Here is a 25,507-nt window from a genome sequence, read left to right as displayed (position 1 = left end):
AATAAAGGCACTTATATCATTAATGTGCCAAACGTCCTAACTGTGCCAAAAATTATGTAATCTGGACTGGTTTGGGTAATCATTTTGATATTTTGGAGCGAAGCTCTGTAAAAAACAGCTGCATCTGTGGTGACAAAAGAGGTTCACGTTCTTCAAAATGTGTGTTACGTATGTTGTCATTCTAAACTTGTCACTATATTGTGCTACAGGCACTGTCATCATGGCATTACATAAAGTTAAATAATTTTAAATTTTAATCTAAATCCATGCTGATCATATCAATGTGTAGATCTATATGTCAATCTAACTGCTATTATCTCTATCCTGTTAATTTAACTCTAAAATAAGTTATTTTGTGTGCGGACTCTTCAATCAGTGACGAATCTAAGCTTCAATTTTAAAAGGTCAGGTTTCACAGAGGTCCAACAATTATTTTGATAATATTCTTTTCAGAATCAGTGTCATCATAGGATTGGTTAGAGCAATTAAGACATTAATTGTGAAGACAGTGACAGACCACAAACTATGGAAGTTTTAGTCACTGCTGAAAACAAAACATTTTCTTAACAAAAAATGTGACTACATGTGTTAGAACAATAAACAATACATATAAACATTAATGTCACATCAGGGAAAGGTTGCATACCTCAGAACCTTGTCAAACCTTCCGCAAAATGAAAGCTAAGGTAAAAACAGAACATATATTGACCAATCCCAATTTTAATTCAATTCATTTCAAGCAAAGGAAAAATTCTATAACTAAACCGCTGACTACGATATTGCATGTCAATTTTACACAGCTTTTCCCCTCCCTATACATAATAAATTTCGGATCTTTCACATGTTTCGCTATAATGTGTGTTATATTCAAAAGTAAACCCTGGAGAAATGAAGCTGCATTGTTTTGTTGCACGCATGCCAAATGAATTTATCAAATCAAATTCAATATCATGCTTCAAATTAATTTGACAAATGCACTAGTTTTAACACTATATTTTGACATTCATGTTCACTACAGTTTATCGGTCAAACAAATAGAATAATAATTAATCTTAACTGTCAAAAACATTAAATACATCATGTACTGTTGAATTACAAAAACAAGCTTAAACAAAAAAGAACTCAATGTATCAGTGCTTAAGTATACCTTAAGTATGATTAAATTAAAATTAATCCAATGATCTTAATTAAAATAAAGGAGTTATATTATTCCACTTACCCATCCTCAGTCTCTAAAGTATTGTAGGGCTGGACCCAGTCATCCGAGGCTGACCCATTGACCACTACCAAGTCTGGACCACTGCCCATACGGTCACTGCAACATGGACATCAAATATTAGCCACCTTCTCCAAGATACACATTTTGACATTTAATCTCATCATTTGGGATTCAACTTATAACGACATATTTTATGTATTTGGTGTTAAACATTTCTGTTTATTTTAGCATACAGTGGAGATATTATGTTATTTACTGTGCCCATTGCATCTGGCATGATGTAAATACAAAAGCAAGATAGAAAAATGTATAATTTATGACCGTTACCACAATATCCCAAAAACAAATATCAAGCAAAACAGAAACTATTTTGATGGAATAATTTGGGTAGGAGAGAGAGTGACTGTATAGAAAACACATGAAAACAAAAGAAAAGCTTTGCACATGTACAAATGATCATGGGCTACATGGAACTTACAGACCTCGAGTGTCTTAATTCTTAGAATACTTTCAGCTTAACATTACTTTAAAAACAACACAAACCAAATCCCAAGATATCCATATACATGTAGTGAAAGCTTATGAAATCACATAAATAAATAAATATATATATAATGCATATATACTGAATGCAGTGCCTGAAGTAGAAAGCATAAAATAATAAACTTTAGAGTTTGTTTCATAAAAAAAAAACATCAGAAACAAAGTACAAGTTATTTAAAAAAGCTGAAATGTGATAAGGTCAAAGTGTCAACAAGATGTGTTATGTAAAGCGGGGAAGTGAAAAGGCTAACAGATAATTTCTAGAAACAAAACAATAAAGAAACACCAGTAAGGGTAGAAACGTCAAGTTCAAAGGCAAAATATCCTGTGAAAAAAGTAAGACAAAAACAGATCATAAATAGTGAAACAAACAAACAAACAAACAAACACCAGATACACACAGAATATCCAGAAACACATCTAAATATTTTTTGGTGCAGACTGCAGAAATCAACCAGTCACACCACAGAAAGACTGAAACAGTTGTTAGTAATATACAGTTATAAGAGTGCTGCTCTACCCAGTGCACACTGTGGCACTTACGAGTTACTTCTCCGTGGCACTGTTCGAGGTCTGGGGCGGAGCATAGAATTGGTAGGGGTGATGGACCTACGCCCGGCAACACCCAACTTAGGGGTGCTGCGATTACTATTGGATCTTTGTTTGACTTCTCTGGGCGTGCTAATGTGAGGCCTGGGTGGAGGGGTATTGGCGAAAACCAGGGGCCTACGGACACTTTGTGGGTGTGCAGGTCTAGGTGTATGTTCTACATAATTTGAGGACACAGGTGTTCCGTGTATATATTCTTGAGGTGGTATGCGCCTGCCATAAACCACCTGTGGCACCATCTTTGGCTGTCGTCTGGCCCACTGAGAAGGCGGTGCACTTCTGAGTGAAATGTTGTCATGGTTGTAAGTCTCATTTCTGGGGATTGTGTAGACGATTGGTGGTTCACTACTGAACGACACCTCTGACGGAGGATTACTGTACTGCCTAAGAGGAACGCCCTCCTGGCCGTAAAACATGGGTTCCATCTCAAACACAGTAGGCCGCCTGCTGTTGTAGTTATTTCTACGCACTCTTGGGGCACTGTTTACATGACTCAGTCTGACATACTGGTCCTCAGGAGGCACTTCATTAGCCACCAGAGGTACAGAACTGTGAATTAGGCGAACATTTCCGGACCGCCGCGATGGAAGAGAGTGATGAGGATTTAAATACACTACAGTCTCTGGATCAAAGTAGGCACTAGTTTCTGAGTCCACTTCATCCACATAATCCGGATATTGTTCATATCTTATATTATGTGGGTGATTTTCAACAGGAATCTGTTCATATCTTTCATTTTGAGGCTGGTTTTCGACAGGAATCTGTTCATATCTTACACTTCGAGTCCGATTTTCAATAGGATTCTGTTCATATCTTATATTGTGAGTCCGGTTTTCCACGGGAATCTGTTCATATCTTACATTTTGAGGCAAACTTACAACAGGAACTTGTTCAAATCTTATACTTTGCTGCTGATTTTCCAATGGAATTTGTTCATATTGGACATTCTGTGATGGGTTTTCAGCAGGGGAATGTTTGTGTCTTACTTTGAGGGGAATTTGTTCGTATCGGATATTTTGTGGGTGGGTGTCTCTAGGCGAGGGTTCATACTGTACATTTTGTGGATGGATTTCACCTGGTGACTGTTGTGCGTGTCTTTCATTTTGTGGATGTGATTCTATAATTGGTTGATGTGAAGGTGCCAGCACAACTGTTTCATATGCCTCTTCTTGTTCTGTGTGCTGGGGAGGGACACTTTGTTGTTCTGGGGGCGAAAAGTAATAATCATGGTCGTGATGGGCTTGGTTATTGCTATTTATAACGTCTGGAGGGTGAGAGCGAGGCAGGGGATGAGAGGAGGGGGAGGGGTGGACAGTGTCCTCGGGTGCTGCAGAAAAGTCCAGGGTGATAGTCTGGACCTCGTGCCCTGCCTCGAGTGCAAAAACCTCCTTGGCGTCAGGTTCACTGAAAACAATGCATTGCTATGCAAGTTAAACATATACATTCACAGATGCAGACATGCTTGCAGAATTAGGTTGTGCTCGGAGATACTCCATAGAAATACTATAAAGATAAAAAATACATAGGACTACAATTTTACTACATCTGAAAGACATGCATGCAAAGATTTCATTACACAGATGAATGGAGGTGGTGATTTTGATTCCATGCTCAAGATGAAGTTGAATGTGTAAAATTAAGATCTTTGTATGAGTACCCAGCCCATTAATTAACCACATGTCACACTGTGTGTGGTATGCACATTATTTGGCCCACATTTATTATCATATAATAATAATATATAAGTTCACCAATTGGCGTACATCTCACAAAATAAGTTTTCCTTTTCACATAAACCAGTGCCTTGCTGAAAGCAATAAGCTTCATGTTTCAGTTAACCTCCAGCATTTGCCAAAATAATTTCAGGGTTAAGCATCTGACTAGCATTTACTACCTATACAGATATTTAGTATAAAGAAACTAGATTGATATATGGTGATATTCTCAAAAGCTGAAAAAAAAAATAAAAATAAATAAATCACAAGTGTTCTCAACTCAACTGGCATTTGAAATTAATATTATCAAAAACACTAGGTCCACTTACATGTCAGATTCCACCTCTCTGGGAGAAAGTTGTTCGGGAGACTCGTAAGCAGGGTTCACCATGGCAATGCCATCTTCACTGTCACGTCCACTGCCCACATGCATCTTCTCAGACATCTTTCTCTCCATCTCTCTCCTGTTAAAGAGACAACAAATAAATCAGTAAATGAATAAATAATCATGACAGGAATCAGCATCAGTGAATTAGCACACAAAAACTCCTGTTATGCAATCAGGGTTATAAAATCAGTTTCTTCAAACAGCTTGACTTATATATGTCAGTTTCTCACAAGACATTTAAGACAAGAATGAGGCAACAAGAACAGCAGAAGCCTCATGCTTTGAAACTAAAATATTAGAGTGCAAATAACTCTCCTGTTAAGCTGTTATTTGTAAAAAGTACTTTTGTCATAAGAAAACTGGTCAATGCATCATTCATGACAAAACAGATAACAGAATTCAGCAAAGATCATAATCAAAATTAAATGACAATTACAATAATTCAACACTAATATATTTTTCTTTGATATATTTGTGATGAAATCTTACTGTCTCCAAGAAATTGCCAGCAGCACTATTCCCAGGATTGTCCCAAACACTACCAGGATTCCGAGAGCAATGAGAGCAATCTCGGCAGCTGATAGGTCCTGTTGCTCACCACGCACAACAGCAGCTGGCTGCACCCTGAGCAGCTTGATTGCATTGAACAGACCTTTAATCTCATCCCTCTTCAAGTCCATCTTTCTGTATAAACAAATATATCATAATGTGAGATGAAATGCATCAAAACTTCTGATTTCGTGCACAAATATTATTTTCGCCTTCATATGCCTTAAGGTATATTATTTTCTAAATGTGGTGTGACTAGTGAAAGTGATTTCAAAGAATAACTCAATGAAATTTTCAATGAAAAGTAGAATGAATCTACATACTGCTATACACTTTAATGATAGAAAATTAAAAACGGGAAACCTAACCAACTCTCCAGATTCCAAATCATACACTTATATACTCACTTTTCTAGCTCTGCCTTGGGTACAATAGCTCCTGTGGTCTTGTTGACTGCATAGATAAACATATCAGTTCTGGAAATAAAGTTCCCAAAATTAAACTGAGCATAGCAATTTTTGCAAAAAGTAACTGCATTTCAATTGAATTGCATTTCAAAACAAATTTGAACCTGATTCTACATTGCTCCCTTCTAAATATAATTTAAAATAATGTGAAATATTAAATGAAAACAACTATTTATAGTCCCAAATGACATCTAATCAAAACAGAGAGAAAAGAAAAGTCATTTCAAATACTGATCTTATCTATCTTAATCTCAATGTTATATCAAATCTTATGAAACTTGCAACTCAAACTGAAGAACCACCCACTTTTCCAAATCTTCTTTGGAATTATTGACATGTGTCTGTATTTCTCCTTCTAGAAAGATGTCCCATTCCAAGATGTCTGTCAGATTGCTGAGGATTGTATCTTTGCGTTTCCAGGCTTCTTCTGGCTTGATTTCACCAACCAACTTCACTACTTCAATCCCATCTACCTTGATCCACTGAATCTAAATCAATATAATATCCACAGGTGAATATCAATATAAAAGTTCCAAGACCATTCACAAAAATATGGATCTGGACATATGGCAAATTTGAAAGCAGATCAGACAGGTTTGTTATACATATGCTGAGGCTGCACCAGTAAAATTCTGAACTCATAAACAGTCTTAATACATCACAAAGGAAATAATTGCTAAACTCTTCAGGAAAGTTTTTCCTTTTTTTCAGATTCTACCTCTGTATACCTTTAAGGGGTGTTTTTGCTCTACCGTTTCCTTACCCTGACCAGCACAGTGTCACTGAGACCCCCTCCATCTGTAGCTGTCACATTCATAGTAGTCCCCTTGTCACCAGGCCTCTTCACCATGGTCAGGTCACCTGTGGACTTGTCAATACTGATATATTGGTTGTCACCAGTGTAAGTTAGTACACCACTAGAACCAGAGTCGCCATCTATTGCCTAAAAAAGTAGTTACATTGTAGTTGGTGTGCAACGATGTGTGAAATAACATTTTATCTTTTCAGAAATCTGAAAATCATTATTTACCATTTAAATTCAAAATGTCGCTTTTATCATTTGTGTGAAAGATAACAAAATAAAAGATAAAATAAAACGACAGAAAAAGATTGTAAAGGATCTTTCCTTTCTGAAGTGAAATCCACACTTACCATGACTTTGCCAATAACAGAATTCTCTACCGTTTTTAATGAAAGAGTTATGACAATGGGTTTTATGGGGAAGACAGGCTTCTCATTCATATCTCCAACTTCTATGGTGAGAGTTAGCACATTAGGTCGGTCTGGAAACAAAACAGCCATAATACTTTCAGCATCTCTTATATAAACAGTAATCTTAAACCTTCTTTAAAAAAATACAGTTCAGAGTATTTGTTTTATCTGATTTAAGGGAAATGCATTTGCTGTTGCAATTTTCAACTCAACTTCTGACTGCTCTTTTCAGCGACTACTTCAGAACTACATACAAATCACCCACAATGGGTAAACTATAGAACTATAATTTATTAAACTTTTGGTGTAAAATACAGAAAGGACAAAAATACTCAACCTGTGTCTGTGTCTCTCCTCAGTCTTGTTCCAAATTCTGCTTTAATCTCTAGGGTGTAAACATTCTTGAACTCTCTGTCCAAGCTGGCATTACAATACACATCTCCTACGCTGCTGTTCTTGATGAAGAAAAAACCTGCAAATCAAAAATCTTATTTTATTTGAATTAAGTGATAGAATTTCAATCGAATTCCAATCAACCACCATAAATACCATAACATCACCTTCAAGTTAGCAAGCCTAGACACATATTAAAACATAAAATTGTTATCATTTACTCACTAGAAACCTTAGTTATCTTTCATATAACAAATCCATATTCACGTGTTTAAGTTTCAGAGGCTTAAAAACGTGTACACATAAATATAAGTAAATTTACATATTTCAATGAAGCTGAGTATACAGATCTGAACAGTTTCCTTATTTTCAACTCTGTGAACAAGTAGTTTATTGGTCAGTGCATCAAAGACGGGGAGGGGAAAATTGCACCAGCTTAAAGTAAGGGAAGGGAAGGGAAGGGAAGGGAAGGGAAGGGAAGGGAAGGGAAGGGAAGGGAAGGGAAGGGAAGGGAAGGGAAGGGAAGGTAAGGTAAGGTAAGGGAAGGGAAGGGAAGGGAAGGGAAGGGAAGGGAAGGGAAGGGAAGGGAAGGGAAGGGAACTGATAAATGAAAACAGTGCAGAAATTCTTTACTTTGATTATTCCCTGAGATGATGGTGTAGACCACCCCCCTGCTGCTGCTGTACTCCTCTGTTGTGTTGACATCTATGATGAACTGTGGGAGCCGGTTTTGATTCTCCTCTAGGATGACACTGAGTTGGTTCTTAGGAAACACTGGGAACTTCCCTGTGGTCACAGTGGCACTTTCTGTTGTCACCTGGAAAAAAAAAAATATATATATATATATATATATAAGCATGTCAGTGAAACTATTACAGAAGTTAAGTCACAGTTCATTGGGAAATGCTAGAATCAAAACATGTTCTTTAAGGACAGAATTCATTAAAAAATTAGTCAGTGCACACTCATGTCATATTATACTATTATCGGAGGCAATGATTTTAGACAGTCTGTGTTGAAAATTTTCCAGCCCAGTGGACCTTCCAGCACCCTGAGCTTCAGAGCTAACTTGACACTAACCTTTTCACTGTAGCCTATCTCCATCGTGTCAAGTAACCTCTGACCAGATTCGAGTGCCCCCGCCGCCCGCCAATCAAATTTAAAGCCCGCACTCAATGACTCATTGAACGATCTAGCCAATGAACGCGAACGAGTCAAAGCGCGCTTTGTTCAAATCCGGACCAATCAAAGATAAGGCTGAATATCAGGGACTTGCCGTAAACTGTGGGCAGCACGCAAAATACATCATCCCTCAGTAGATAATGATGCAGGGCATCATACTCCTCTGGTTTCAATTCCGATATACTCCATGCTTTCTTTGTGTACGGTTATGCACTCGGAACTACTCGGATGTCTCCGCACTCGACAATAACTATGTTGTTAGTATGGAGCTTGCGGAATCAGCCGAGGATTGCCGATTGACGATCAACCAATCAGCGTTTTCACCAAACTTTGGTGAAAAATTTTGAAACATGGATTCGATTGGCTTATATAAACTAGGTCAAACTATTTTCGTCAGAGGTTACTTGACACGATGGAGATAGGCTACAGTGAAAAGGTTAGTGTCAAGTTAGCTTTGAAGCTCAGGGTGCCTTCCAGCCACTCAAGTCTAAAAATCTACTGAACAAAAATAGACAAAAGTGACCAGTAACTGGGCATCTTTCTAAAGCTTAACTGGCCTAGCTCAAGTTCAACAGACACTTGGCGTGGGGCCAGCGTTTAGATGGCTGACTGGCTTTACTTACATCAGTGCTGGGAGCAGTAGTTGGAACCATTGTGGTAGTTGTCTCTATCACACCCGTCACATTCACTGTCACCTCAATAGCAACACTGAGAGCAGGATTGCCCAGGTCCAATGCAGTCACAGTGAGGTTGTACAGCTTTGTGGCAGAGTCCAAATCATGTAATGTCCTCAATGTGACAGCATCTGAAACTGAAATCATCAAATAATGAGATTAGCTGGCCTAGGTCAATAATAGTAAACATCAAATAATATCCTTTAGGGTCTACCAATTGTGGAGCTACTTGAAATTACCAAGTTATCTTTAAACAGATAAAACCCTCACCAATATAATTAAAAAATACTGTCAGGCAATGCAAAGGCTTTTTCTAAAACCTCTCTACTGATAAACAAGTAAAATGCTGTTTTAATCTTTTCTCAAAAATAATAAGGAAAGAGTCTGACATCATTTTCAAATGAAATGTACTTACTGCCATCAAAATCCAAGTAAAAGGAAGGTCTCCCTGGGCCACTGATCTTATAGTGCACTATCCCATTCAAACCCTGGTCTGGATCACTGGCAAACAGACGACCAACCTAAAACAAATTAAAAAAACAACACTTCTCCATTATCCAGATGTTTCTATGGAAAATGTAATTTAGAAAAACAAGAGGTTTTCTAGCAATTATTCTGTTACAAATAAATAACAATAAACTGAAGAGCGTTCCGAAAGTGCAAACTTCTACTAGGGCAAAATAATGAAATAATAAAATTCTTTTCAAATGTTAGGAGACACAAATTCAGTTGCATTTGAAACAATGTCTTTCCTTTCTGAATTACTTTCTATCGTGAATATTCAATCAAATTTGTGAAGAATTATTTGAGATATTTTGTCCACTAACAAACAGATGCCATTCTTATCCATTTACAAATCAGCCAATGAAAACTTGACAGTGGTGAAGATAATACATTATCAATGCAGAGCAACAAGGCATTCTCAAGAGAGAGTTGTCCAGCCATGATTTGAACGGCCATATTGGCCTCAAGAGATGGCATATATTTCCAAAGATGGCTTGAAGGCTTACAAAATTTTGGGGAAATTGATGGGTTGGTTGGTTTAGCTTGCTTGGGTTGGACTCCCTGTAAATTGTTGACTTAATTAAAGATTTGCATTTTGGACTCCCTGTACCCCAAATCCTGGGGGAAACCCCTGTACATGTATGACCAAATTACAGATTCACACTTAGGACTCCCTGTACCCCAAATCCTGGGGGAAACCCCTGTACATGTATGACCAAATTACAGATTCACACTTAGGACTCCCTGTACCCCAAATCCTGGGGAAAACCCTGTACATGTATGACCAAATTACAGACACACTCAGGACTACCTGTACCCCAAATCCTGGGGGGAAAACCCTGTACATGTATGACCAAATTATAGATTTGCAGAACACTTTATATTAGTTTACCTCTAAGCCAGGTCCCTCCAGTTCTGGTGTATGAAATATCACTGGGCTGGAGGTGTTGAAGACAGGGGCATTGTCATTCACGTCTTGGACTGTTATTGTCACATTGGTGGTAGTGTTCCTTGGTGGGGATCCACCATCTGATGCCTTAGGAGAGATGAACATAAAATATCAGAAAAAAAACTGAGCAAAATAATTCAAATTATTTATAGCATCCATATTGGTATATGGTAGCAAAAACTTACAGATGAAAACATAAACCGAGAGGCATACAGAGTCCAATGTTTAAAATGATTTATTTTTGGAGGGTTTTTTTTCTGCATCATCAAATTAATTGAGAAGATAATTATGGTTTCTGTAGCCAACAACTGTAATATAACTCACCTGTACGGTCAACATGTATTGTGTAACATTCTCTCTATCAATCAAACCAACCACAGAGAGTACACCAGATGAGCTATTAATGTTAAATTCACCTGGAAATAAAATACAAGCCCAAGAAATGAATATACTTCTAGTTACATCTCATGAGCAAGACAGAGAACTACATACCTTTAAAAGGGCAGTGACAGGTCAAGTTAAAAAAAGATATATTAAAAATACAGTTGCCATTTACAAACATGTTTTTCTTTTTTTATCTAAATCAATTTTTATGTATTCTGTAGTCTTTTAACAATAATGCCTACAATGAAACATACCTGTGTTTCCAGACACAATGGAGTAAGTCATGGCTGTATTTTCATCTCTGTCATCAGCCTGGAAGGTCCCAAGCACTTTTGGTTGGCCTGCGAAGTTTCCTTCTTGTACCTCATAAATATCCTTGCCTTTTGTAAACACTGGTGAGTTGTCATTGATGTCATTCACAACCACTTTTACCTTTAGGGAGAAATCAAGTAAAAGCAATGAAGTACACCCACACACAAAAAGACAAAGGAATAATCTCCCATAAAATTATCATTTTTTGCACTGTCTTACCTTAGGTTCTAGATTTTGTTGCCAGATCGATCTTGATTTCATATATAACCCATATCAGCAATACAAAACTCTATCCTGTGAAGGTTTGAATAGTTAACAATCTAGCTTCACAGTGGCCCTGACACTCAGGGTACACAGTCTTGGAGTTCATAGAGAACCAATTTTTTTTATACAAAATTCAAATGCTCAGAAGCAAGAGGACTCATAGTGATGACATCTGGTGACAATTCATTTTCACATTTCCTCCTTAAAGAAATGTCCATTAATCAAGAAAGACAGAGAACCAACCAGCTTGTATTTTTTTTACCTCTGTCAATGAAAAATATTCTTTTCATCATTGTTCATGTCTCTTTGATAGTGGACAAGATATCCCAAAATGTTCTTTACAAATATGAAATTTCCAGGTCTTGTAATATTCACCAAGAATACTTTCATTATTGCCTTTTTCCTTGGTAGAGGTGTGTGCTATTGGAGGGCTCTCTAGTTCAGTGATTTACACAAAATATGTCACTTTGAGAACATTCAGAAGAAGTTGATCTGCGGACTAACAGACTACACTCACATAAAAGCAAAACCAACTAATCCGCCTATAGTCTCCCCGCCTCTGCATGTGCCACTGAAGAGATTAAGGCTTCATTCACATGCAATGTCTATTTTCTAAATTCTATTTTCGGTATGTCTTATGATCACGGTCTGTGCCCTGAATATCCCGCGGCGTAATTACTGGCAGCGCGAGCCAGTTACTATAAGTTACTATAAGTAACTGGCTCGGGCTGCCAGTAATTACGTGGCGGGATATTCAGGGCACAGACCGTGATCATAAGATAGCGCGAATAGAAAATAGATTTTTAGAAAATAGACATTCCATGTGAACGAAGCCTAAATCATGGCTCTGAGCTGTAATTGCCAGACTCCTGCAGGGACGGCGAGTGTGGAGGTGGGGAGACCATCAGCAGATTAGTCAGCTCTACTTTTATGTGGGTCGGCCATATTTGGTCCTTGGATCTGTTAGTCCGCAGCTCAACTTGCTTTGAATGCCCTCTTTCATGACAGAACCAGTGTGTTACCTGAGCATATCCCTGTCTTTGAGGACTTCCCTGTGTTTTGGCTACCACTGTGAATAGATAGGATGCCTGGGCTTCCCTGTCTAGTATTTTGTTGGTGCTTATGAGCCTACCCTGAAATTGAGCATCATGTGTATGTATATATATGCTGAATAAGGAGCTGAACAATATTTGTTAAATTTGCAGTCATAAATGAAGTACACACTTTTCTTTTAATAGAAAGCATGAGTCCAGCTTTTTCAAAACCCATGTTATTGTAAATTTAAGAGAGAGAGAGAGAGAGACAGAGAGAGAGAGAGAGCGAGAATGAACCTGCATTAAGTGCTCAATAAACATTATTATTATTATTATTATTCTCCAAGTTTGCCCTACTCTAGCCTTATTTAAGTCTACATGTTAAAAAAATACACACTTTAAATTTTTATGCAGCAAAAATTTAACTGTCCAAGAAACTTTAACATTTGTCTCAATTGCCATTATATACGTACCATATCCTAAATTATAATTTCAGTCTCTCTTGTACCGTGATAAGCACTTATAAATTTCACTTCTGGCAGTAAAAGAAATTAAGAATTTGATTTGTTTATAGATCATGATTTTATCACCAGTCTGGGAAAATTTTCATCTTGATGGTAAAGGGCAAAATGGCTGACTTTTCCAGGAAAATTGGTTTATTTGCAATATTAGGGTCCAACACACATTGCATGCCTTTAAAAGCATAGTAAACTTACAACCGAAGAGTTTCCTCCAGCAAGTTTAAAAGCGTCCGTTCCCATAATTTCATATAACAGAGTCAGGGAAGTGTTCATCACAGCCTTCACTGTCACTACAGGGGTGTCTAAAAATACATGCATATTCACAGCATTAGTTCAATGGAAATAATGACATGAAGTATAGAAATGCTCAAGTTACTGTATTTAAATTTCAACATACAAATAAACAAAATTAGGTAATGCAATGAGCAGATTTTGAATGAACCTTGACAACAATGACACTTCCATTAATTTAATTAATAAAAATGAAAATGTCCCTAGTTTTTTTTTTTTTTTTTGGACACAAACAAAAATTCTGAAATTACTCTTTACTATCCCAAGATTTAACTAGAGGATCAGAGAGGCGATACCGCCTCTGGATATTGTACCACCAGCTGGAGTAAGCACATTCAGATGGAAAGCCAAAAAAAAAAGACACCACCACCACCAGCAGTCTTGTGCTTGACAGGATCTAAGAAATGCAATAAACAAGAGTTCTCAAAATATGAAAAAAAAAAAAAAAAAAAAAAAAAAAAAAAAAACTGTAACAATGGTCCAATCAAGCAGTTTTTCCAATTGACCTGTATTTTCCTAACAATGATCACTCCTGTGATTTTCTAGACAATAGGCCTATTGGTTTTCCTTGAAATGTGTTATCAGTGTTGACAAAAGAGGAAACACTGGGCATATCTGTGCTAGTTTTGAAGATATGAGGGGCAAGAAAATATGCAAAGTTCAGTTCAAGGTGAACAGTAGGTCAAAGGTCAATTTCAAGGTCACAGTTTATGACTTCCTATTCAAGTTAAAAAGTAACTATGGGCATTTCTTTGCCAATTTTGGAGATATAAAGGCCAGAAAACATGCAAAGTTCAGTTCATGGAGAAAAGTAGGTCAGTGGTCAATTTAAAGGTCACAGTAAGATTGCCAGTACATGACTTCCTACTCAAGTTCAACAGTAGCTATGGGCATATCTTTGCCAGTTTAAGAGATATTAGGGCTGGAAAATTTGCAAAGTTCAGTTCATGGTGAAAAGTAGGTCAGAGGTCAATTTCAGGATCACAGTTAGATTGCCAGTATATGACTTCCTATTCAAGTTCAACAGTAACTATCGGCATATCTTTGCCAGTTTTGGAGATATAAAAATCAGAAAACTTGCAAAGTGCAGTTCATCATGAAAAGTAGGTCAGAGGTCAATTTCAAGGTCACAGTTAGATTACAAGTATATGACTTCCTATTCAAGTTCAACAGTAACTATGGGCGTATCTCTGCTAATTTTGTAGTATTTCACTTTTTATTTTCACCACTAAATATTAGATGTTGAACTTTTCGATAAAGTGCAATGCCTAAGCAGTATCGAAAACAAATAACGGACACCACCTTCAGTGTTGCGCTTGATAAGCTCTACAAAATGCAAAAAACAAGAGGTCTCTAGCTTTAACAGTTCCAGAATTGGAGAGTTTTCAGTTTCGGCATTTAATGGCCGCTGCTCCCGTGAAAATGCACCGATTGACCCCAAACTCACGAAGATGAAAGAAGACCCTAAGGGTAACACCTGTCCATAATATTATAAGTTAGATCTGTGAAGTTTCTGAAACTTGGCATAAATTAATAATTTTTTTGCAAAAAATTCCCATTTTTAGAAAATTTTGGCCCGTTTGACCTTGAAATAAAGGTCAAAGGTCAAATCCAAGGGCATATTTGAAATCTCCACATATGACTTTCGGTCAGCCATCTGTAGAAATTTTTCCCATAATTCCTTCGGTATTGGAGATATTTAGCATTGAATTTTCAAAAAATTTGACAAGGGTGCGTTACAATGAGCGCCACGCCCAGGCCAATGCACCGATTGAGACAAAAAAAACCAGGGTGTTCAAGTTGAGATTATATGTGACCTAAATCCAAGAGATTGGGACATAGGTCCTTGCGGTCTAGAAGGAGAAGCGGTAACGGTGACTTGTATCCCACGCCATCCTGCGGAGCTGCAGGAGCCGCATGAGCCGGCGGAGCCGCATGAGCCGACGGAGCTGTACGAGACGGGTTGGGACTAAAACCATGAGTACCGCCAGCGTACACGCTGGTGGTACTAATAAGTACACTGCCTGAAATCCTGGCAAAGACTAAGACAAAAGTAGAAGACAATTAGCTGTTATATTACCTATTGCACTTCCCTCATCTACTGCTCCATTGTATGTAAAATTCTCAAAGATGGGTGTGTCATCACTGCTCTCCACGATGGTTACAAATAATAAAGCAGTGCCATTTCTTGGGGGTGATCCTTTATCTTGGGCATGTATGGTAACGGAGAAGGTGGAATTTTCTGTACTATTACTGATCAGGCCGCGCTGGATCAAACTGTTCCTGGCAATGTCTTGGGCAACTTTTACAATGCCTATCTCATCAATGCTAAATAAGTCACTGCCCTCTCCCAGTATTTTGTATACTATTTCTCCATTGCTACTTGCGTCACGATCAGAGGCAGATGCATATAATATTATAGAGTTTGCTCGATAAGGATCGAGCATGCTGACACGATAGTTCAGGGAACTGAACTTGGGGTCATTGTCATTGACATCATCCACAATGACAGTGACAGTAGCAGTGGAGGCGAGCTGCCCATCTGTAGCAGAGACTTTAAGGGTGTAATTAGGGTTACCCTCACGGTCCAGAGTATCGACTGTCTGGAGAGAGCCATTGGATAACAGAATAAAAGGAGCTGCAAAACAAAAAACCCATACTAAATAAAAATAAATAAATAAATTCCTTAACAACATAATTCTTGAATACATTTCAATTTAACAATGCACTAAGATAAACTCTAAAATAAACCTAGTGAACTGTAATAAAATGTTCTCTATAACAATATTTAATTTTCTAATAATAAGCTATTTAAAAAAATGCAGTAATTACTCAATGTTTTCAATGGGAGAAAATTGTGAATTTTACAGACATATATTTAAAGTCATAATTTCTTAAAATAAAATCATTCCTACTGAGTATTTTCATTAAAATTAAACAACAGGCTACTCTATTGTTCTATTCTGTGCAGTAAAAAAGCACCACAAATGCTATACAGAAAATATATCTGAAAGTTTGATCATTTTTGCCCATTGAAAAAAAATGAGTAATTATGGTACCAGAACTCACCAGATGTTGTCTCCAAACTTAAGGTCACAGTTCCATTCAAATCTAGGTCATATGCAGTCAGACTGGCGACCACACTTCCATTGGCGGCGTCTTCAGAGACGTGGACAGTCAAATCTGATTGGTTGAACTGAGGAGGGTTGTCGTTCACGTCCAGGATGGTGATGGAGACCAGAGTCCAGTTGGAGTTGGCCTTGGGCCCCATGTCCTGGGCAGTGACATTGAGGGAGTAATGGCTGGTCATCTCTCTGTCCAGTCCACCAAATGTGTGGAGAGACCCTACATTTTAAAATGTGAGAGATACTGTAACTTTGAACAGCTTATATCTTTATATGACAGATCTTGATATATTCATGAAAATTAATTGCTTTACTAGAAGAAATGAAACAAATGAAATCTTTTTCTTTTTTTTTCTTTCTAAATATTCATGTTTTATTGGAAAGCAATCATGTATCCCATTGATATCTGAACCACAAATTCAAATCAACTCACCAGTCCTTCTATTGATATAGAATTTCCCACCATCCCCAATCTCGATGAAGTACATTAGTTCATCGCTTCCATCCCAGTCTGTGGCATTGACCTGTCCAACTTTGTCACCCTGGGTAGCGTTTTCATAGACATTGAAGTAGTAGTTGAGCTGGGAAAAACTTGGGAACTGGTCATTGATATCTATCAGTTCTATGTACACATTAGCTGTGCTGCTGAACACTCCATCACTGGCGGTTACCTGTGGTAAGAGATTATTAATATGTGAACTGTTTGTGGTATGAGATTCTTTATTTGGGAATCAAAGAGATGAGGTTTGTCACTTGTGAACAACCATTTACCTATTGTAAGGAATTATATTCATTTTCGAACTCTTTACAATCTTGGTAAAAGATTGTCTGTTTGTGACCCAAACAGATGCCATTTGCAACCTTCATTTAAACATTTACACCAAATTTTGGTTAATAAAAGGAAATACAATTGAAGAAGGGATCAACTCAGCAAAGAATGCCACACATAAATAGTGAAATCAAATATCTTATTATTGTATTTGTCAATGAGATATGATAATATTACTGGTTCAAGAAATAATATAGCAAACAATGCAAAGAAACTAGAATATGAAAACTCTGGGGCAGATCCAGAGATACTTTCTGGAAGTCCTCCAAATTATCTTATTTGTTGATCCATCCTCCATTTTCAACCATCTTCTGCCAGAATAATTAGACACCTGTCAATGTAAACCTGAAAAATTCTGACCATCTTCCAGAAGGCCCATTTGCCCATGAAAACTCACAAATACTGCATAGACTTACTGTCAAATTATAATCTCTCTGACTTTCTCTGTCCAGTGCCCCAGTCACTGTGATGACACCTCCACTGGTCACATCGAATGGACTGGATGGAGAAAGGCTGTACGTTATATCTGCCTCTTTATCCTTGTCTTCTGCCTTCACTGGGGGGATCTACAGAGAGGTTAATAGTTTTAAATTTATTACTGACAAAAACATACATGAAGAAGTCTTTGGAATCATGTCATTTGCACCAAATATCAAACTTGGTTTTGCTTTTATTGGCACTGTGAGACTGCAATTAAAGGAAATACTTATACATTTAGTGTTCAGTGGTATGGAATATGTGGAGAACAAACAATAATTTATTACTTTCAATGAATATTTCATATACTACAAAGAAGAAGTATGTTAGGATTAAGAATACACTCCAATCATGACGTAGTGTCTTACCATGTGTACAGTGGTGCCAATACTAGCATCTTCAGATACTTTGCCAGTGAAACTGGTTGACACAAACATGGGTGGATTGTCATTGATGTCCTTCACTGTGATCTTTACCTCCACATTGGCCTGGACAGAACAAATTAAAATACAATATTCTGAACTTATACTCAGCACAGTATAAGGAGCAAATAGACATGATAGCAAAACTGATGATTTTTTCCTTTTTAATTATTCAAAAGCTAAAAAGCTTTAAGGAGATGTCAACAATTTACTTAAGATAATTTTTTTAAAAAAGTCCCTACTCATTCCAGTCAAATATACTTATCAACTAAGGTGAAATTACACCATCTTTTCAATTTTTCAGCAAAGGTGAAATTACACCATCTTTTCAATTTTTCAAATAGTATCACTTAATATTGACAATTTACTGAATCAGATATCATTTTCAAAATTCCCTAACCTTTCTTCCCTGCACAGCTGTGGTATCCAGTGCACTGACCGTCAATGTGAGACTGTCCGTCATGTTCTCTCTATCCAAGGGCAAACGGGAGTAAATACTGCCATTCTGAAGACAAATCAGGGTAGACTTTATGGAATTGTAACAACAATATATATAAAAGATTAAAATATTTATTACAGAAATAAAAGTCCATGTCTCACATGCCACGTCACATCCCAACTTCCAGCTTCACACTCATGACCTCTGACCTACATCACGTGACTTATTACATCATTACATCACAGACTTAACACACTGATATAAAACCTAATTGTACAAATTGTTAAACGAAAAGACTACATCAGTTAATGCCCATGTATATCCATTGCGGCATATCATATTTAAAGGAGAAACAAATTTAAAATGACATTCTGCAATTATATTTTGATACGACTTTTAAGAGATCTTTTTGATAATCACTGCCTGGCTAATGTAGCATGTTAAGTTACATAATTTTTTAGAGTTATTGCTGTTCAATATGTGTATAAATGTCAAAATATCATCCAGTCATCAGTGATGGCCACAACACTGACAGACAGATCAATCAGAATATATACAGCCACTAACAGTGTCTGTATATAATTATTATAATTATAATTATTATTATTATATTATTATTATTATATTATTATTATTATTACTGTCATCATTCTCACCGACCCACCTTAACTATCATGAACATGTGGGCAGACTCCATGCAGCAGGAGATGTTAAACTCAATTCCATCATTGAATTCTCTGGGCACAGCTCTTGCAAACACCCGGCCCACAAAAACCCCTGTAGTGTTGCTCTCGTCAACCTCAAATGTGTACATGGTGGCATTGAAGACCGGAGCAGTGTCCATGGCTAGGACCACATTTATGCGTAGGTCAGCCTGCAAAGTGACCAAGAATTGTGATCACCAATACGAAGAATTTTAAGCAATTGAACTTTCTCTGATGTTTTTAGAATTTATTTCATTCACACAATCTACATTTCTCTAAGTGTTCTAGGATTCAAATCACACAATTTATTATTTTGAGCCTTCTAGAATTTCAATAAAATTGAGGGATTATTAAATCAAAAGATATTTTGGCACACAGAAATATAATGATTATCTTTTTTAGTATGTGATAATAGAGCCTTTGATCTCTATAATGAATTTTTTAATATAAATTCTCCTTTAAGATTTTAAGAAGGTGTCCTTGCTTGGTTCACAATAATTAAATTTTTTACCGTATCATTATTCACTCCATCATCAGCCACAACTTTCATATTATAAACAGCAGGTGTGGCATTCAACATCTTATTCAGGAACAGAGTTCCATTTGGGTACATTCCAAATACTCCTGCAATACAGCATATTCAAAGTTACTCACAATGCTTGAACATTTATCACCTGTTTGAATCAGCCTTTAAAAAAAATAATTTTTCTAGTATAACAAGTAATTTCAAGTTAAACTTTATGTTTTCAAAATATTCTATAATAATAATAATAATAATAATAATAATAATAATAATAATAATAATAATAATAATAATAATAGCGCCTCAGGACCATTGTTTGGGCCCGGCTCTTTAGGACGTAATAAGGCTGTCAAATGCCTTCTTGTAGTCGTCCATGCTGTAGTGACATACAGCTTTAACATCATCAACTGGAAAATGAGCGACATCAGAAGACTAGACACCAAGACCAGGAAGATGCTGACCATGGAAAAGATGCACCACCCAAAAGCTGATGTTGACAGGCTGTACCTTCCAAGAGCAGAAGGAGGAAGAGGCCTGGTCCAACTCGAACTGTCCTTCAAAATTACCACCATAGGCCTGGACACATACCTGACATCAACAGAAGACCCACTCCTCCAACTAGTGAAATATCATGAGGATAGAAAAAAGCTCTTCTCGATCAAAAAGGAAGCCTCAAAATTCAAGCAGGAGCTGAAAATCCCAGAAATACCACCAACTGAGAATGAAGCAACAACAAAGTATGCCCGCAGAGTCAAACAGAAAGCAAAACAACTTGGCCAGCTACAAATGCGGAAAACCTGGGAAGAAAAGCCAATACATGGAAAGTACCCAAAAAGGACCAAAGAGGCAGATGTAGACCAAGAAAAGACCAACAAATGGCTGAAGACAAACGGACTAAAAGCTGAGACAGAAGGCCTGATCATTGCTGCACAAGACCAGAGTCTGGCCACTAGAGCCTACCACCATCACATCATCAAAGATGGAACTGACCCACAATGTAGGATCTGTGGAAGATACGAAGAGACCATTGACCACATCATCTCAGGCTGCCCAGAACTGGCAAAGACAGAGTACATTCACCGACATAACAAAGCAGCAACCTACCTGCATTGGAAGATCTGCAGAGAATACAAGATCAAGACAGCTGACAAATGGTATGAACATCAGCCCAACACAGTCACTGAGAACAATGAGATCACCATCCTGTGGGACATGCCCATACAGACCGACAGAGAGATCAAAGCGAATAGACCAGATATCGTTATCAAGAACAAGAAAAACAAGGAATGCACCCTTATAGACATGGCAATACCATCAGAACGCAACACCTCTGTCAAAGTAACAGAAAAACTGTCAAAGTACAAGGACCTGGAGATCGAGATCAACAGAATGTGGGGTACAAAGACCATAACAATACCTGTGGTCATTGGAGCTCTGGGACTTGTGAAGAAGGGATTAGAGAAATACACCGACAAAATCCCTGGAAACATCAACATCCACGAAGTCCAGAAGATAGTTCTCCTCGGCACAACACACATACTACGAAGGGTGCTATCAATGAAGTAGAAAGGAACAACTACCCTCTAGCGCCTCAGGACCATTGTTTGGGCCCGGCTCTTTAGGACGTAATAAACAATGCAGAAAGAGACCACACTTTATAATAATAATAATAATAATAATAAATACTGCCCTACCATCTGATGAACATATATCAGAAGGAAATTATAGTGATTTTATCCATTATAATAATTCTTAAAAAAAGACCTACCACCTGGATCTGATGAAGAATCAATTTTATATGTAATATTTCTAAACTCTGGGTAGAAGTCATCATCCGTGGCTGTGACAATAATGAGGGGAAGGCCAGGGGGAGATCTCTCATAGACAAAGGCACTGTAGGCTCTGCTATCAAACACTGGGGCCATGTCATTGGTGTCATTGACACGGATGTACACCTGGAATATTAGCATTAAGTCCAATTAACAGAGTAAGCATAACACACACACACACACACACACACACACACACACACACACACACACACACACACACACACGTATCATTTTATGTCCACTTATAAATGGAAAAAACAATCACCAATTAACAAATCCTTTTGCTCTGGCATAGGTATTACAGAAAATATAAAAGAAAAAAAAAGCTATATAACCCAACTATAATTATAATATTCCCCAATCACCGGTAGACAAAACTATTATTCATAATTTTTTTCAAATACACACAACCAAGAATTCCCACAATACTTACATGGGTCTCGTTTCTCCTTTGTGGGTCACCATTATCAGTGACCTGCACTGTGATATTGTACATCTCATAGCCAAGCTTAACGTGTGACCTTTCCCTATCCAGCATTTCCTTTACTTTCACACTGCCCTAAAACAGTCAACATAATGATTATATTTATTAATAAATAAATATTTAGTGCTACATCACTTATATTTTATTCTTTAAAAAAATGAATAACATCATATTTTCAAAGTATTTCATTATTCATCAACATTTTATGTATATACACATATATATATTCTTTTATATGTAAGTTACTATGATACGTAATAGAATTACTTGGCAAAATGATACGTTGTTTGAGGAAAAGAAACAAGTTTCCATATTTATTATTAAAGTAAACTATTTACACATTTAAGCTAAAAGATACTAGTATGTACACATGATATGATCAAATTCACATACTGTGTTTCCATACTGCACCACTTCAAAATCCTCTCCATCTTTCCCTGCCACACTGATGTTCAGCAAGCCATTCAGTCCCACATCAGCATCCGACACAGTCACATTGAAGAGGACTTGACCAAGGCTAGATTTTCCTGAAAAATTCCAAGTAATTAGTCAAGCTGAGTCCCATCTGTTATCTCTGGGTCCTTGGGGTTCATAATCCTAGCAGTTTACCTAGCACAAAAAAATCTTTCTACAGATATTCTTAATTTTACTAGCTACATGGATGGAAAATTTAAATAATAACAACAACAATAATAATAATAATAATAATAATAATAATAATAATAATAATAATAATAATAATAGTGTACAATTATGCTGTATAAAGTGGAGTCTAACTTAAATGCTCTACATTTGCCAGACCCCCTGAATGTTTGTCTATCAAGAAATGACTGAGAAATGTCACCTACCTTCCTGTGTGTCAATGATAGCAGTAGGTACATACACAAATATGGGGTCATTATCATTGGCATCCAATACTGTCACTGTCACTATAGCAACATCCTGGAAAAATTAACAATAATTTCAAGTCCTATAATGAGCATGAGAGAGAGAGGGTGAGAGAGAGAGAGAGAGCGAGCTTGTCCTGCTGGAAACTTTCTTGCAATTGAATTCTGGGCTCCGTATTATGAAAGGTTTGCTATGTTGCACACGTGCGCAAGTGTCTCGATTCCATAACCGATTCTATTTCGAGATACGGGGCCATGGAACCGAGACACTTGCTCACGTGCGCAACATAGCGAACCTTTCGAGATACGGAGCCCTGGAGGCTTCACACATCTAAAGCTAAATGTATAAGCTTTTAAGACAAAACAAATGTATCAAGAATACAAGTTATTATACAACATACATCTTTACATTTAACGAAGGTGCATTTTGTCAAAGATAACAAGGTACAGACAGCTAAACTTACTTTCTTTCCACTAGTGTCAGTGACGGATACATTGAATTGATATGAACTTTGAGTCTCCCTGTCAAGTTTCCTGTCAGTAAAAATAGTACCAGACCTCTCATCAATGAAAAAATTGCCTGAAAATTGACAAAATACTATCTATATTTCTGTATCCAAAGTATACTTTGAAGACTGAGAACCAGACAAACTGTGTCATTTATCACATGAATAACTTTAAGTAAGCAAATGATGATACCAATCCTCTCTCTCTCTCTCTCTCTCTCTCTCTCTCTCTCTCTCTCTCTCTCTCTCTCTCACACACACACACACACACACACACACACACACACACACACACACACACACACACACACACACACACACACACACACACACAATAGTCATATTGTTAATTCACTCAAAAGAAAGTGCTCCACTCATAGTAGCTGGGGAGCTTATAAGGAAAAATAAACACATTTAATCAGCCTTTTTAGTTCATGGTTCAGGCTGCCCTACAACTATTTCTGCTGGATGCGTCTTCAAGGGCACTAACAGATTTTAAAATAAAACAGAGTCTGAGACAGAAGATGCGTAAAGTTAGGTCCTATAGTACGAGTGATGGTCTACTTATATCATGCATACAAGGTATTACAGGTAATGGATACAATAAATAAATTTATTATAATTTATTTATTTATCAAGTTAGTTATTAATTATGTAATATCAATCTTATTGCTACAATTTGATTCATTACCTTGAGTGCAATCTTTACGCAGGTTGTGTGATAAATATAAACACATACATACATACAAATCAAATGCTTTAATATCGACTGATTATTCAGCTTTCCGAAAGATATGGATGCCATTAGCTCAGTTCATCATACCTGTCTGATCTGGAATAATTTCATATCTCAGTTTGTTGGCATCCATGGTGTCCCTGTCGTCTGCTGTGATTTGAGCCACAACTGTCCTATTGGGTTGATTCTGTTGGGAAAAAAATATAAAAATTATTGAAAGAACTAATTTCCTTTATAATTCTTCTAAGTACTTTGTTTTGTTTAATTCTTATATATAATATGCTTATAAATGCAACCATTTTAATATAATACATCATCAGTAAAAAATACAAATTTCAGTTAATTTTAATGTCACTAACTCCTTAAGATTTCATACAACTTACTCAATAATCATCATTATCATAACTGCACTAAGAATAGCAAACATTCAGTAACAATCAAACACATAAATGATCTGTAAGGTAAAAAAATAATGAAACATGAAAAATGAAAGACGCAAAGATATTTTTTTTTGTTGTTTGCACATGGCGATACTTACCTCCATGACAGCCACATTAAAATCTGAGGTGTTGAACACAGGAGGGTTGTCATTTTGGTCCTCGATGAACAACTGTAACTTTGTTGTGCTGGAGTAATTACCATCATTAACAGACACCTGGAACATTGAAATAAGTTGATATATATATATATATATATATAAATGAATGAAATTGATTTTGTAGACTATATAAAGATATGGCACTGAAAAGTGGACTAAAGATATCAATAGTCTTGCACTGCAAATGGTTGACTGATTTAATACCACAGTAGTAAACTGCTTTGAATTTGAATTAAACCTATAGTACACCAAGTGTATGTCCTTAAATTCTCCTATCAGAGTTGAAGCCATATCATATTTTTGTTTGTGAAATTTACCTTTAAATAAAAAAATCATTTTTAAAAATTAATGTCTAAACCTTTTTTGTTTTTGGCATGGTTGGACTGAATGATATATTAATTATATCTCATATTGCAAGAGGGGTTTAAGGAAGATGATTCTTACCTCTAGCCAGTAGTAAAATGGAGCTGTCATGGCTTCTCTGTCTATGGAGCCATTTACACGAACCACACCTATGTTGTTCTCTGTCTTGATCCAAAACAGTCCATCAGAAGTGTCATTCACAATTTTGTAATGTAACTGAAACAAAAAGGACTTCATATGTTTGGGCTGTTATATTTCATATTAATATGCACCACAAAGTATACCCATTTTTTTTGCATTTTGCAGCACTAATGGAATAAAGTCAACCAACAGAAAAACCTTGTCATTCTATTATTGTCTATCTCTTGTTAA

The 25,507-nt window shown here is 36.8% G+C and overlaps 1 protein-coding gene across 20 annotated transcripts in view; it reads right to left on the bottom strand.

Moving 5' to 3' along the window:
- Nucleotides 1-25,507, bottom strand: part of LOC106167362 (protocadherin Fat 4) — a 55,289-nt gene that overhangs the window by 5,751 nt on the left and 24,031 nt on the right. For 8 of the 20 annotated variants that reach the window (XM_087003277.1, XM_087003276.1, XM_087003280.1 and 5 more), the window contains exons 24-56: nt 25,217-25,351; nt 24,713-24,829; nt 24,262-24,361; nt 23,397-23,512; nt 22,894-22,987; nt 22,439-22,572; nt 21,995-22,120; nt 21,498-21,684; nt 19,718-19,830; nt 19,167-19,376; nt 18,464-18,568; nt 18,010-18,129; nt 17,581-17,730; nt 16,769-17,006; nt 16,280-16,555; nt 15,291-15,848; nt 13,115-13,221; nt 12,387-12,497; nt 11,043-11,220; nt 10,729-10,820; nt 10,348-10,491; nt 9,367-9,472; nt 8,901-9,088; nt 7,729-7,912; nt 7,040-7,174; nt 6,643-6,773; nt 6,254-6,433; nt 5,797-5,978; nt 5,431-5,499; nt 4,964-5,158; nt 4,416-4,550; nt 2,306-3,775; nt 1,220-1,315 (exon numbers count right to left, since the gene is read on the bottom strand). In XM_087003277.1, coding sequence (XP_086859403.1) covers nt 1,220-1,315; nt 2,306-3,775; nt 4,416-4,550; nt 4,964-5,158; nt 5,431-5,499; nt 5,797-5,978; nt 6,254-6,433; nt 6,643-6,773; nt 7,040-7,174; nt 7,729-7,912; nt 8,901-9,088; nt 9,367-9,472; nt 10,348-10,491; nt 10,729-10,820; nt 11,043-11,220; nt 12,387-12,497; nt 13,115-13,221; nt 15,291-15,848; nt 16,280-16,555; nt 16,769-17,006; nt 17,581-17,730; nt 18,010-18,129; nt 18,464-18,568; nt 19,167-19,376; nt 19,718-19,830; nt 21,498-21,684; nt 21,995-22,120; nt 22,439-22,572; nt 22,894-22,987; nt 23,397-23,512; nt 24,262-24,361; nt 24,713-24,829; nt 25,217-25,351 — 6,482 coding nt within the window. Of the gene's footprint in view, nt 1-646; nt 682-1,219; nt 1,316-2,305; nt 3,776-4,415; nt 4,551-4,963; nt 5,159-5,430; nt 5,500-5,796; nt 5,979-6,253; nt 6,434-6,642; nt 6,774-7,039; nt 7,175-7,728; nt 7,913-8,900; nt 9,089-9,366; nt 9,473-10,347; nt 10,492-10,728; nt 10,821-11,042; nt 11,221-12,386; nt 12,498-13,114; nt 13,222-15,290; nt 15,849-16,279; nt 16,556-16,768; nt 17,007-17,580; nt 17,731-18,009; nt 18,130-18,463; nt 18,569-19,166; nt 19,377-19,717; nt 19,831-21,497; nt 21,685-21,994; nt 22,121-22,438; nt 22,573-22,893; nt 22,988-23,396; nt 23,513-24,261; nt 24,362-24,712; nt 24,830-25,216; nt 25,352-25,507 lie in introns of all 20 variants that reach the window. The other 12 variants (XM_087003287.1, XM_087003289.1, XM_087003292.1 and 9 more) reach the window with 3 other exon arrangements.

This window comes from Lingula anatina, chromosome 2 (assembly GCF_051362555.1).
Source record: "Lingula anatina isolate TDL-2025a chromosome 2, LinAna3.0, whole genome shotgun sequence".
Lineage (NCBI taxonomy): Eukaryota > Metazoa > Brachiopoda > Lingulata > Lingulida > Lingulidae > Lingula > Lingula anatina.
The sequence above is the reverse complement of the archived record's forward strand: the minus strand, read 5'-3'. Positions and strand labels throughout refer to the sequence as shown.